This window comes from Bactrocera oleae, chromosome 5 (assembly GCF_042242935.1).
Source record: "Bactrocera oleae isolate idBacOlea1 chromosome 5, idBacOlea1, whole genome shotgun sequence".
Lineage (NCBI taxonomy): Eukaryota > Metazoa > Arthropoda > Insecta > Diptera > Tephritidae > Bactrocera > Bactrocera oleae.
In genome coordinates this window covers 56,516,285-56,532,121 of record NC_091539.1, presented here as the reverse complement: position 1 = coordinate 56,532,121, position 15,837 = coordinate 56,516,285, and the positions used below count along the sequence as shown (strand labels likewise).

Sequence of the window (15,837 nt, the reverse complement as noted above, 5' to 3'; positions counted from 1 at the left end):
GACAGTGTTCTTAAAATTATTTGGACAATATTTGCTGCCGCTACAATACATGTATACTCTTAAAAGATCATATGAGTTAAAAGCATAAAAATTATTTATAAAATCTTTAAGCTGACTATTTCTTTTAAGATTTCTGGTCGATTTCAGTCCATCGCCTTTTACAAGTCTTTGTTTCTATCAATAATATATTTCCAGCGAATGACTATAACAATTTAGATGCCTAAGCCACTGAGCTATATTTTTTATTCAAAAATTGTATATGTATGTATCGATTTTAAAGCTTAATACATATATATTTTCTTAGTAACTTCGTATCGCTTTCATCTTCTTCGTCGTGTTTTTTTTTGGTAATCTATAGATACAAAGTTTCAAAGCTTAAATGTATCTACTGCAATATAGTATAAGTAGAGAATGATAGCTATATTGCGAAACCATCTCTAATTGAAGAAAACTTTTTCTCGATACTCCGATTACAAGTGAAAAAATTTTTAAGAACATGTGACAAGTGATATAAGTGGTCTTCAGCTCTAGCAGAGCTTTTAAAACAGCTTCACAACTTCGCATTTGATCACTGTTTATGAACAATTCAGCAGTAAACTAGCTAATCATGATATAAATGAGCTCTTTAATGTGTCCTTTAAGAAGTAAAACATATCAGGTGATATGTGTGAAATGTGGACCGCAAACATGGCAGTTGAGTCCACGTGATGCAAACAGAAATGGATTTATATCCGCTTAAGTTTGGTTACCTTGTCCATTACAAATGATATAACAAAACAAGAGGCTGCATTTCTGGTCCAGGCAACGAAGGAATGATGAAAAAGAAATGAACTACTGGTCAATTTAATGAACCGCTTTTAAATGTAAGAGAGAATTTGGAAGGTTGTCTGTTGGAAGTCATTAAAGTAAAATACTTTCTTAATAAATATTAACGAGTAGCTTTGACTGAGTTTTGGAACCAGAATCACACAAATGATAATCATATACTCAACCCATACATCTTAAATACTCCGAATAATAGCATAAAACTATGTTAAACATTATTTCCGCATGCAATAATATGCTGTTGATAATAAATATGCAAGAAAATCAGAAATGCTTAAGCAATTGTAGAAATACGAAAATAAAACGCGCGCTCCTCAGTCTCAGTCTACCACGACTTCTTTCATCAATTTCCACCACTCTTGATATCCTTTAATGACAGCTTCAACAATGTTCTTTTTTATTTGCGTAAGTTTATAAATAAGTACTATATAAGTATGTGTGTGTGTATGTGAGTTTGTATGCATGCCAGCGTGATTGCTTTTGTTCTTGTGATTTTGCCTGTACATGGTCATAACCTTGTCGCCGGCAATAGACGGTTGTGTTTGTGATGACTGCACTGCTCTTATTGCTTTTGTTGTTGTTGCTGTTATTATTGTAGTTGTAGTTGTAGTTGTTGTTATAGCTGTCGTGCCTGCCACCTTGAAAATGCCAAGTGGAAATTATGCCAAATAACAAGTTTGTTTTGCTCCCCATTTTTGTTGGCCTGCCAGTTGTCGCCGCCGCCGCCTGTGCTCCACTTATTTATTTATAGAGTACGCATATATAATTATGTACACATATATATGTATATATAAATGTGTGTGTATATGTAGGTGAGCCCATGACTCGGCTTGTACTTCATTCATATTTGTTGTTGTTGTTGCAGCCCACTTAATATTGAAAATATTAGAGCAATGCAAATTTTGCAATTAAAAACGAACAACAACAAACACAAATACATAGTTCGCATGCAGTAAGCGAATATGAAGTAAGCGAAGTGGAATAAAAAAGTCAGTGCACGACAGAAAATATCGGAGTTGTTATGTAAGTGTGATGGTCGCTGAAATTTGAAACGAGCGAATGGGCAGTAAATGGACAGCGGCGAATAAGTTACGGACTCTTGATGGTGAGTGAACGTTTACTCGGATTTTGACCTGTCAAAGTGGCGAACACATACACAAACATACTTACAAACAGAAAAGCTTAAAACTAGCGGTTCATGTATGTGTGCGTGTGTGTGTGTGTGAATGAAGGCATGTATGTCACGAGCAACGCTGCACGAGTACACGCCCACCGGCCTCCAAGCGTGTGCGCACACATATACACTCTCCTAAATATATATATGTATATACTCACACACATATATAATTATATTTGTATGTATATACATATAATCACTGCATGTATATTTCGTGTTCGTGTTCGCGCTGCACTGCCTGCTCCTAACGCCAACCACTAACCTACCTCAATGCCCACTTTGGCGCGCCCCATTGCCATACTGTAACAACAATAACAACCCACTTTAGAATATTGCCACCCCATTGACCTAATTTTTCGGTGTAAAGCGAATTTGCAGCGCTGCAACCGCAAAACGCGAACAAATGCAAACAACAACAACAATAATGCGCAAATGCAAACACACAGACAGACACATATACTCAAAGGCACATAACAATAATAATGATATCGCTAAGGTTTGCGCACAAGAATGGTAACAATGTGCAACAACACCAACAATAACAACAATAGCAGCAATAATAATCGCGTAAACTAGGCGTTGCACTTGTTAGCTACTCGTCGCTATTATAACATCTCTCTACTTCACACATACCCAGACACACACTCACGTAAATGCAAAAAATATTCTTGTCTACATAACTATCGCTCATTTTCTATCCTATCTGGCATCCTTTGCACAGCACGGCTGTGCCCGTTTATTGTCACGCATGAATGGTTCACTAGCTGACTGTTTGGCTGGAATATGCCTTGTGGCCTAGAATTTCAACAGCTGCCACAAGTGGAGGAATTTCAATTCATAATACAACCAAAGTGGAAGCACAATACTACCAACCAACAACAACAACAGCACCAACAGTAAGCAGTGGCAATAGCGGCAACTACTTTTTCATTAATCGCACGCTTTTCTCCGCTTCCATTCCATTCCATTCTGCGGCTGTGCGCTTTTATTCTACTTTCATTCTGATTTACTTTTTTCATTTTTGTTTCTGTTTCTTGTTTCTTGTTGTTTTATTTCGGCCCAGCTTTTGTTCTGTAACTCTTTCTTTCACTTTTTACCGCACGTACTAATTTGCAAAGGCTTTGTTTTGCATTTTGTTTTGTTTGTTGTGTCCCTTTTAATTTTTTGGGTACGAGCGCCAGGGCAACCGTAGCCAGTTCACTCACGTACGTAACGACTAATTTGCACAGGGTTCAAAAGGTGACATTTGATGGGGTAAAATACTAACAATAGAAAGTGAAATTGTTCAGCATGAAGTGAAGAGGGGAGAGTTTTAAAGATAAAAGGGTGGTTTCAATTGGTTTGGGACAATTTGTTGTAACACATTTCAGAGATAAATGTTTTTGAGGGAGAATATGTTTAATTTTATATAGTGTTGTTGTAAAGTATTAAAAGACACCAACGGTGGAATAAGACGTTATTTCCTAACCATATATTATCCTTAAATTGTAGATGTCAATACTTTTATGATTACAGGTTTTATTGTCAATAAAATATTTATCGAGGAATTGTCAATGTGTTCCTCTTTATCTATGGTTCCAACTTGGCTTGAAAAATAATCGTTTTCAACTAGAATTTGCTACTGAAAATAAACTTTGCTGAAAAGTATTAATTTTCAATTAGCTTGTTGAACTGGTCTGGCTCGAAAAAAGTTCAACTTAACTAAACATTTTATGCTTGAGTTGTTGTTGTTGCAAAAAATTACATTTCTCAAATCTATTATTAGATTCCTGATTGGCCCGACTGCCGTAGACAGGGTTCAATAATGAGTTATACTTATAGTAGATCCACTTATAGGTTAGGCGTAAAGGTAATCTCTCAGTGTAAGGTGGCCAAGTGTTCTGTGAAGCAATCAAAAAAAAAAACGTGACTTAAATAGAACTAATCCGAAAAATACTAACCTGGGCTCAAAAATGCTATTTTACAACCATAATTTGGTACTGAAAATGAACTAACCCCAAAAGTATTAATTTGCAATTAGCATTACCGAACTGGAGTAGCTCAAAAAAGGTCCAATCTTAAAAACCATTTTAGTAATGAGTTTTTGTTATTGTGTTAGTGGCAGAAAATATTCCCAAATAGTTTTGGGGAGAGCTGTCGAGTTGATAGTGCGGGAGTCCGTTCGGGTTACGTAAACCCGACTGTCATGGAAATTATTCATTAAGGGGTCTACAACCTTCACGGTTTTGAAATATTCAAGTTTTTTTGCATATTTGTAATGTAAACTATGTAGCAATATACCCTATAAAAGATTTGTTCGAAAGCACTCAAGGCCGCGTTTAGGGCGGAGTTTAAAAAAAAAAAAATTATTGCTTTTTTCCTATATCCAAGTACATATAAATGAAACAAAAAAAATTGTGCAAAAATCAGGTGTAAATACAGCCGAAATTTGAGCGCGATTTTACTCTAATGATTTAATGGTAGTAAGGTATAAAATATATATATTTTTATATATATTTTTTTATCCATAATACTGATTTCCAAATTTGAATCATAATTAACAACTACCATTTAGTGTGAAACTTTTTCACCGAAATACTTCAATTGCTACCTTTTGTTAGACGGAGATAAGGAAAAAAAACCGAATTGTTTTGGTTGCGGTGGGATTAGTGAATTTTACTGCTGAGTATATTATACCTATATGGGTTCAAATACAAACAGTGAAATTCCATAAAGGTGTATAGAGGTTAGAAAAGTTGGAATTTTATGTATGGTTGTGAGCTAGAATGAGCTAACTAGTTGACCGAAACATTTAAAAACTGCAAGAAGTAGATCTCCAAGGGATCATATCTAATTGATAGAGATCAGCATAACACTAGATATTGTAAGTGTCCTTCAAACGACTTTAGTAAAACATTATAGAAAAAAAAAGAAAATTCCAATTATAACCAACTAAAAAAGCTCAGGAAATCCGCACGTAATACCATTTACCTCACATAAACATTTTGTTTAAATGATCACTGTAAAAATTATGAAGTATTAAAATATGAAGTGTAGGAATTAAAGTTAAATTTTTTCATCAAAGATTTCTAAACTATTTTTATTGGCGTAGATCGCTTTCGTAATCGCTAAATATATAATTTGTATTATCATACTGGGAGAATATTCTCAGTATTCCATTTGATACACGTGTTTATCACTTTCGATGTAGATCTTTTGAATTTCAATCAAATTGAGATTACAGTAAAATAATTTCTAACATTCAAACCCTTTAATACATAAGAAAAAAAAATGTTTTCCACCAAATTATGCAACATTAGACCACTGTGCGACCGACTTCTTATTACTTACACGTTTCAGTCGCGTAAATGAAATGCTTTGTAAGCAAATCATGTTATAACCGAAATGCATACACGCAACCGACAACCGCTCTACACATCCCACCTACCCTGCGCATCCGCAGACCGCACTCATGCATAGCAAATTACAAAATAGAGTTTCACAAAGTGTTGCGGATGAATTGTGTGTTATAAATTTCCACTGGCTTACCACATTGGTTGCCCTTAGTGACAAAGGGTCTAATGGTTGGATCCCAAATAAAGATGTAGTACAACGACAACATAATCGCCGCCAACGAGACACATAGTACATACACTGCCACGGTTAGGATGCGTATGACTTTGCGATTTTTGCCTGGTGGCTGATAACACCGGCTTATCGTCTCCGTCGGCGGGAGTTTCACTTTCTCCTCCAGCGAACTGACTTTCGAACTCATCGCACTGCCGCTGCCGCCACCACCGCCGCTGCCGCCGCCGTGCTCCTCCAGTTTTGTGGCTTTGCGACGCGACTTAGCGCGACTTTACGAACGAGAACGGATAAGTTTTTCCGACACCCAACCAAAGCCTAGCTGTTGTTCTGGTTTAGTTGCTCCGCTATATACTTATTCGTATTTCTTTGCGTGTCTGTGTGGGTGTGGTCGTTTACGCGAATTTGTTTGTGTGTTTTGTGCTCTTCGATATGCGTTTATTAACTTTGTATGTGTGTGTGTAATTTGTTGCGGCGTATGTGTATGTGTGTGTGCGTGTTTCTTGAAGGATTAGAAGTAGTCGTTGTTTGATTTGAAATTGCTCCTTGCTGCGTTTATTACTAGCGCTGTTGTTGCTATTGTTCTTGTTATTGCTATCGTCGTTTGCCAGCTCTTGGTTCAGCTGCTGGCGTGTTTTCTGTTGTTTTTGTCGTCACAAAAGTTTCCGCTGTTATTAGTTTTCGCTGCTAAAGTTGTTGTAAAGTGTTCCGATGTGTAAAACTACTGCAATTAATTGCTATTTATCCTCTATCGCTCCGCTATGCTCTTCTTATCTGCTTTGCATTTGTTTTTGTTGTTATTTTTCGCTCGTAATGCTTTTGATATGTTGTAAGTCTCGTTGAAATGCAATTGTGTCGATTGTTCAGTTTTGATGTGTGTGGATATACATAAAGTATCGTTCGAGTTCTTCTAAAAATACAGGGTGATTAGGTGAGTAATGCTTCTTCAACCGTGGTTGGTTAAAATTTTGAATTTATATAATTTTGTTAACTTGCTTTTATGGTTATGCACATTTTTTGAGTTTTTATTTTTAAAGAGGTTTTAAATTTTTTTCCTTGTCATATAATTTCTATTTATTGAAGTTTAGAATTAAAAAGTTAAAAAGATAAGATTTGGAGTACAAAAAAAATTTTAAAAGATTTTAAAAATTTTTAAATAAAAATCGTTTATAATTTTATGCATGGTACTACTTTTTTGTATGTAATGGTTCACAATTTTTTTAAAATTTTATTACATATTACAAAACTACTTATGCGAGTTTTTTATTAATTAAGATTAAGAATTAAAGAAATCAAAAAATATAATATGAGTACAAAAACAAGGTTTTAATTTTATTAAAAATATTAACTTTGTATTAAAATCTTGAAAATAAAATTCTTGAAATAAAATATTGTAAAGAAAATATTATTAATGTTACAATTTAAAAAAAAAAAAGTTACATAAGCGATTTTAATAAAAAGATTTTATGTTCATACATATTTTCATTACTAAATACATAACAGAACTTACTATATACATATATGAAAAATGTATGAAAAAAAATAAATAATAAATATAAAAAATAATAACTAAAAAAATAATAGTATTATTAATAATAGTGTTATTATTTTTTGTAGTGATATTATTTTATTTACTAATTTTTTATTTTAGTTCTAATTTTTTAAATTTATCATAATTAATCAATTTATTATAATTAAAATTATCAACTAATTAATTTTTATTTTTATTCTATTTGGCTTTAAATAATTTTAATTTTATATTTAATTATTAAATAATATATTAGCAGTTAATAATTATTTTTATTATAGTTATTTATGTTTTTAGTTTAATTATTATTATTTTCTTTTAATATCAGTTTATTAGTTTTTTGAGAAATACCGAATAATATTAAAATTAAATGTAATTTGGCGTTTTATAGAAAGTTTTATTTATGAATTTTTTTTTATTTAATACATTTAGAGACGTAATAAGTATTTGCTGTTAAAGAATTAAATTTATGAATATTTTTTTTATACAATTTATATATTGGTTATATATTTGATTATATGTTGTATTGAATCAATTAATAAGGACCTTTTTTGTTTGCTTTCATTTAAAAAATGATTATTACTTTTATTTTAGTAATTTTTGTTTTGATCTATTAATTATTATTTTCTTTAAATATAGTACTATTATTTTTTTGTTTTTTTGTTAAAGCATGGCACAATATTGAGCGTCTAATTAATAGTTATATTTATGGAAATATTATTAAATATTTGCTGCTAAAAGATCATTTTTTTTAACGAGTTTCTACTGTTATTTATTTGATTGATATTTTTAAAATGTGGTTTTAATTTTGAATAAATTGTTAATATGAGCATATACATATATATTTATATTATATGCCCTTGTTTTTGATTGCCAATTAGTGAAATACCTTCAGCTATTTCTACAGTAAAATGCTGAAAAAGATTCTCGATTCTCAGAAATTTATTAAAATTTTAAAACTTTTTTTTAACTATAGTTTCTACAAAAATTTTACAATAAAATATATTTATTTTTATAAAAAAATGGGATTGACTATAAACTTAATTCATATATAACTTTTTTTAATCGGCTTTATTTCCATGAACTATTTTGCTTAAAAAGTTTATTCAGCGTATAATTTTAATTTCATCAATATTAGGTCGTTATGATTACAAATTAGTTACGAATACGCCCTGGTTCACATACCAAACGATCTTGTTAAAGTATAAAGTTACGTATACGCGCCCCACATTTTTTGAAATTATAGGAATAAATATTTTCTCGATTGCGTTATCCACGATATTATACTGAATTTTTGTTTATAAAAAATCAATTCAATTTTTATTTATACACTAAATATTTTTTAATCAAAATAATTATGAAATTTTATAAATGTTCAAATTGTATATGCTAATTTCCAGTCAAATAATTAAATTGAACGTTTGTAACCGAAACAGCCAATCTATAATATTATTTACCTACAAATATAACCTCTACAAACACTACTTATTCTGTTAACAATATTTTATTTATTATTTTGTAATTAATATCTTGCTATCTATGGCAGACAAAACGTGTTTTAAAAAAGAAATTGTTTACTAAATGCTGCTTGTATTGTAAAATTGTTCTAGTTATCTAAATATTATTGTAAATATTTTTCGATATTTTTATTTCACTAAATAGGAGCTTTTGTTTCATTTTTATTTCACACTGACATTATATGCAACTTTTTTGTATTATGGTGAATAATTTATTTTGACTGAAATTTTAGTGGTTAAGCAACATCAATTTAAAATAACTTTTCTACTACTCTTCTACTCTTGATCTTTAATTTAACCCAATTTGACACAAACCAGCATTATTTGTGCATAATTTCGCTGAAATATTAACAACCGATTTTTAAAAAAAGTTTGAAAATTTTTATTATCTTTATAATGGGGATTCTCTACCCTTTGCGTCTAAAAAAAAGCAAAAAAAAAAAAATTAAATAATGGTTTTAAATTTTTTTATAAATTTATTTTTTTTTAATCACTTTAAAACTTGTTATATATTTTTATAGTAATACAAAAATGATGTAGGGCGTATACGTAACTTCATATTTGAGTGAGCATTTAATAATAAAAATTTTTTCACCGTCGATTTAGAGTGTTATATTACATTGATTAGAGTTTTTAATTACTTTGAGCATAATGAATCTGAAATTTACACTTTTTAATAATTTTATCGTTAATAATTATAATTCGGTTATTATTATTTAAGCTTCCCATATATTTATAACATTCAATTTTAATTTATTTTCTATGTTTTTATTCATTATATTTTATTTATTTATCACCCATAGTGATAACGCAAATATTTAATTATTCCAATAGTTAATTGTGCATAGCCAAGTCCTCAATATATTTGAAATATATAGATATTATTGTCAGCTTGCACACTTACACTCAAATCACCACTTCTTATACCTTTATGACAACGTGTTGTTTGATGTCGATTTCGAATTTACATTACACGCTAAGGTTATTATTTATTGTCGCTCCATTTCGGTGTTTCATATGTTGTGTTTAAAGTTTTTGCGCTGCTGTCAATGTTCTTTTGTGTTACATATACACTCATAGATGTATGTATGTGTGTTTTTATGCATAAATTTTCGCTTATTATGTTTGTCTTATTAATATATGTTGTATGTGTGTATATGTGCGTGCCATTTTTATGCGTTTAATTCCATAAGTAAAGAGGTTTGTGTGTGCGTGTGTCTTGTGCTACGTTTCGTTGTGCGTTCCAATATTCGATAATATCAATGTGTGTAGTTTTTCAGTTTTTCATTCACACATTCAATGCTGCTTCTTCTTCGATTTTATTATTTTTTGGATTTTGTTTTTGTTTTTGCGTAATAAAATTTATTTAAAAAAAATCATTCAAAAATTTTAATCCGTTTTTGGTTGCCGAAATTTTTTGGTATGTGCTCTCCGACGCGACAACAAACTGCAACTGAACTCAACTCAACCGAACAGAATCAAACTGAACTGATTCCTCCATCGTTTCGTATGCCACGATGAATCTCACAAACGCAACAGACTCGCCTCTTCACCGCTGTACGCCGCGTGTAGCCACCCATTTGGCCCCCTCTCTCCTTTCGCAATCGGCTTGTGCTTAGCCACCCGAAGGAGGCGTTCGCCAGCGCTCGTTTCCTTATGCCCGCTATGTCACGGCACAGCGTTGCACTCCAGCCGAAGGCGTTTTATCGTCGTGTGGCAGTGTTTTTGTTTTTGTTTGTGTCTTCATATTTGGCTGTATTTTATGTGTTTTGGTTTTTCCTTTTTTTTGTTTTTTTGCCTGCGAAGTGCACTTGTGTCGCTGGTGGGTGAGTGTAGGGCACAAGTCAGTCGGCCAGCTGTTACAGGAGTCACAGCAACACTTCCTTCGTCGACTCCATCGTCACCTACGCCACATTCACCTTCACACCACATTCACATACGATTTTACACGTACATTGTAAGTTTGTATGAGTTTGTGTGTGGCTTGTAACTTTTCTGTGCTCTGTTCCTACTGCGCTGCTCGATTACATTGTGGCTTCCGAGATATATACGCTCCTCTTCTTCTGTTTCTTCTTCTTCTTCTGCTATTCTGTGGCTGTCGATTCCACTTGACTGGGGCGGATAAAGAACCAAAACAAACGTGCAACAGAATGCGAGAACAACGGAACATAAAAGCGACAAACGAATGAACTCCATTCAGCAAACACAGTTGCATCTTTATATACATATGTACATATATGTGTATGTGTGTATTTATGTGTGTGTGCTTCTATGTTGCATATAAAAATTGATTGGAAATGGAAAGTGCATGGCAATCGCTCGATATGTGAGCGCTAGGCGATGTAGGGCGGGGTGACACTAACAACAATTACAACAACAACCAACAAAATGTGTGTGAATGCATTCACTTTCCCACTGTGCGGCGAGCTTGTACATGTATATTTTATTGTTGAAGTACATCATAGCTTCATAGCTGTGGAGCACTTATGCAAGCGAAGTATGTTATTCAATCATTTCGGAAATATTCTGGAAATTTTTTAATTGGGAAAGTTTCGAGCAGCTTAAGCGACACTTAAGAAAATTGCAGGAGTTTCAATTGAAAAGGTTTCACGTGAAATAACCGGCTTATTGACAATAGAGCAGCTGTTAAGTAAAGTAAACGCGTTTGTGTATTGTGGGCGCTTGCCGTTATTTACCGAAGAAGCATAGAAAAATTGCAAGTAATGAATAAAACAAGTTCAAGGCATAGAAAAATTATGAAGCGACTAGCGCGACTTTTATATTTTAAATTTTTTATGACCTCAATTTTGAAAAGAAGTAAAATTATTCAACTGCAACGAAATTGTGTTACGAAACGTCATTCTGTCAAGAACGCTAGGCTACCATAGTGAAACCAGAAAAGATTGAATATTTTTGAATATTTTTCAGTGTAACAATTAAAAAGATTTAAAATAAAAAAACGGTGTAATGTTGCCACCAGTTCAAAATCAAAATTTTTGAAAAAAAAAAAAATATTTGATAAAGAAATACTATAAAGATTAAATAAAATTTATGTTAAACAATTTTTTTGGAGAAGGTTGCCACCTGATTAAATTTTTTGTTTTATTAATTTTAAAACAAAAATATATTTGATAAAGAAATACTATAAAGGTTCAATAAAATTTATGATAAACCATTTTTTTTGGAGAGGATTGACACCTGACTAAATTTTTTGTTTTATTAATTTAATATACATAGGTATGTAATATAATTCAAAAAAGTTTCTGTTGGATGTATTTTTACGCAGCGTTGCCATATATTTGATATTTGTAAACTTGAAACCAAAATTAATCATAATATAAATAAATACAAGGGATTCAAGAACATTCACGTGTAAAATTTTTTGCAGAGGTTGCCACCTGTTATATATTTTTTATATTAAATTATTATAATGTACAGTATAAATAAAATATTGCAACGCGGGCGGATTAAATAAGATTTCTGTTGGAAATATTTGTGCACAGCATTGCCATATGTATGTATAATTGTAAATATAAAATATACATATTTACATTCAAGAGGTTCAGAAACTATTTACGTAAAATTTTTTTTTACAAAGAATTTTCACTTAATTATTTTGTTTCTATTGAATGGTTAAAATATATAAATTAAGTAATGTAAGTAAATACAACGAAAGTGTATTAAATTGAAATGTTTTGAAAAAGCACGTACTTAAATATGGTTTTTGAAAAGGATAGCCAACTGTTAAAAAAAATTAATTCCATTAAATAGATCATAGAATTATTATAACAAGGTTTTTAAACAACATATTTTGGGACCAATTATTTGTAAGGTTGTCACTCCTTAAAAAATATTTTCCACAAATTGATGAACTAAATTCATTATTACAAGAGAGCTGTTAGTAGGTTGAAGACCTTAAAAAATATTTTTTGTTCGCTTTACTCCATAAAACAATATGAGTTTCCAAGTAAGTAGTTTTAAGGCAGCCTTCTGACCGAAAAATTTCCAAAAGGGTTGCCATGTGTTTAAAAAATTAGTTCAATCAAACTGGTAAAAAAATTATGAATTTCTACAACTGTTTAAGTAGACTAAAGTTAAAAGTATTTCTGTGTAGTGTTGCCACCTTATTAACGCAAACAAATATTAAAAGTATTTAAAAAAATTTAATATTAAATAGGTTTAGAAAAGAAGTTTCTGTCAAACATATTTTTGTGAAAGGTTGCACCTATTCGAAAAAATTCTTCAAAGGAATGAGTAAAACTATGTAGATATTAGAATATCGATATCTAAGTATAAGAAATTATATTTTGTGCCTAGAAATGGAATGAGATAAAGTAGACTTTTGACGAATTGAGGTTATGATGTTTTCTTCAAAAAATATCTGTAAGGTTTTAATTTTGCTAAAATACACCACTATATATATACATTTTATTTCGCTTACTTAGAAATTGTAGCAAATGAAGGCGAGAGTACTCATTATTCTTTGAACAAGGTATATTAAGTTTACCACGAAGTTTGTAACATCTAGAGGGAAATGTTGAAGATTCTTAAAATTTTATATATAAATAATGGTCATTGTTCTTTTGTCTAGTGAATTATTCCCTCTTTTATTGAGGTATCAAATTTACGTTGGTTTAGTTGCATATGTATATACAAACAATAGTTGTTATAAGAAATGCACCTGTGAGGGTATTATAGCTTTGGTGCAGTCGAATATAAGGTGTTTTCTTGTTTTACATTTAAAGAAGTAAGTTTAAAGTACTAAACTAAAGATTATTTTATGGATATAATGCGCTTTTAAATTTCAAGTCACAAAGCTAAAAATGTTCGTCATTATACTCCCATTTAGTTTTTGCTTCGGTGGTATTGCCATAGTGAAACCATATTACCATTATTAATTAATCAATCAGTCATGGCGCAATAGATTTTTATATCACTCATTAAATTTCCACGACGAATGCTGGAATATTTTGCTATTTTTTTTTAATTCTTCCATACACTAGCCACACCGGATATTGCAATGAAATGCTTCCGTTGTGGCCAGCGAAATATTTTCTGCACTGTTTTTATACATTTTTAGCTCAATTCGACTTTTGCAATCACTCAAAAATTCACATGGCATTTACACATTTTTGTTGCCGGTCATACACAGTTCAATATATGCGCTAAAAATAAAATTCGACATAAACAAATTGGTGGGGCGTTAATAATTTGATTTGCACATTTCATTTGACTGAAGCGTAGCATAAAGAATATGAAACAAAATAGAAAGCAATAATAAAAATGAAAAATCAGAGCAAAGCGTTGCTGAATGCGAGTTTTGCATTTCATTGCAGTTTTCGAAAATATGCAAAAATTGTTGTTGTTTTTGCATCGTGTATTTATTTGGTTGCTGCAATGCGTGAACTGCTGTGATCAGCGATATTTTTTGCGCGTCAGTAAAGTGATGTGCATGAAATTAATTGATTTATTTTTGAAAAAAAAAATTAAATACCTTAAATGGTTATTTTATTTAATATCTCAACGCGATTGCAATATTTCATAATCAGACGGTGAAATGTAACTGATTTTTTATTTGAATATATATAATATTTAAATATATTTCTATCTATGCCGATTGGTGGCTTATAAAAAAAAAAAGAAAAGAGAGTTCCTTTATGTAAAATATAAGATCATATTACTTTGCTATGTAAGAAATTATAGTTCATTCGCATTGAGCGAAGATACTTGATCACCAAATGATCAGCTTTACAATCACTTACATATATTGTTTTAATTAGTAAAAATCAAATTATTTTATTTTTTAATAAAATAAAAAATATTTCTCTCTAATAAGAGCTCAAAAGCCGAGCATAGAGCCCCAGAGAAAGTTTTTATGGGTTATATTCACAAAACTTCTAAGCAAAAATGATCGCGATCGTCATTTTCAAAAATTAATTTGATTTTCCGTTGTTGAAGACCCATTGAAGACTTATTTTAGACACATAAGTTGTGTTCTATTGAAACTAAAGAAACAAATGGACTGATGTTTCCTCCATCAAAGTCAATCATTCAGGAATATGGTGCTACAAATCATACAGCTCTTGAAATCTTCATTTTATTGGTTTGGAATCCTGGTAATCGTATCATATCAAGATCATGTGATTTGACTTCGCCATGGCATACGCCATAAATCAGCTTAGTCTGAACTATTGGCAAATAATTGTGCAAAATATGGCAGCCAAATGACGATATGTCTTAAGTTCTTTTAAAGATAAATCTCATAATATCTATAAAATAATAAAGCTGAAGTATTGTCGGGGTTTCCTAAAAACATTCTTCATTTCCTTTTCTAATGGAAACATCCACAAACATTCATATATTAACTAATATTTTTGGTTTAATCCGATTTTCGAGTCCTTGACAGTTTTATTTAGTTAACTAATAAAAGCTTTAAGGCGTAAGATTAATTAAACTTCAAGCAAACAGCATATACTTACAAACAGACGCCCATACTTGTTTATGAAATCCTAAGCAAATGCTAATGCGTGGAAATTCAGACCTAAATAAACAGTTTGCATATTTTGGGGTTAATTCTAATAAAGGCGTGTTCTAATTCAAAAAGGGTAAGCAAAATACTCAGAAAACATCCGAATGTATGTTTTAGCCGAAAAGTGATTAGAAGCTTTGTCATGGCAGCCATAATTTACTAAAGTGTGTTACTTTAGTATATGGATTAATGAATATTACATATATGTAATGTACATTAATGAATAATATATATATTACATAGATGAAAAGATTATTGACCGAAAGCAATAAACGAAGGGAAACTTGATTTGATTCAAAATTTCAAATGTATTTTTACATATGCTTTGAGAAGGTTTGTCAGCCGTTTTTTGTACTCAAAATGGTTAACGACGTTGTTCGAAAGTATCATTTTGGCAAAACTATTGAAATGGGAAAAAATCTGCATTTATACAAATTTTTACAGTTGAGGACACTATTTGTTATTATAGTTGCAAAAAAAATTAAAACGATGTTACATGAAAGTATACAATCAATCAAACGAAATTGAAAAAGTCAACATTTTCATGCATAATGCAAACAATTTGGGATAATGTCAGCTGGAAGTATTTGAGTTGTGAGAGAAGAATCGTAACAGGCAAATAAAGAAGCTGAACGATGACTTTTGTTTGAGTTATTTGGCAAGCATCTCTGTCATAACCTCTAATATAATTTTATAA

At 31.0% G+C, this 15,837-nt stretch overlaps 2 protein-coding genes across 8 annotated transcripts in view; one reads left to right on the top strand and one right to left on the bottom strand.

Annotated features, from left to right (window-relative positions):
• The window catches only part of LOC106614409 (niacin transporter NiaP), a 46,972-nt gene that overhangs the window by 8,896 nt on the left and 22,239 nt on the right, over positions 1–15,837 (top strand). The gene's annotated exons all lie outside the window — the stretch shown is intronic.
• inaF-D overlaps positions 1–15,837 on the bottom strand; it is a 30,281-nt gene that overhangs the window by 3,599 nt on the left and 10,845 nt on the right. The window contains exons 1-2 of one of the 3 annotated variants that reach the window (XM_014230147.3): positions 9,516–10,043; positions 5,531–6,476 (exon numbers count right to left, since the gene is read on the bottom strand). The exons of 1 other annotated variant lie outside the window; for it this stretch is intronic. In XM_014230147.3, the coding sequence (XP_014085622.2) occupies positions 5,531–5,756 (226 nt within the window). In that variant the 5' untranslated portion in view covers positions 5,757–6,476; positions 9,516–10,043. Of the gene's footprint in view, positions 1–5,530; positions 6,477–9,515; positions 10,044–15,837 lie in introns of those variants that run through there. One more of the 3 variants, XM_036376184.2, reaches the window with a different exon arrangement.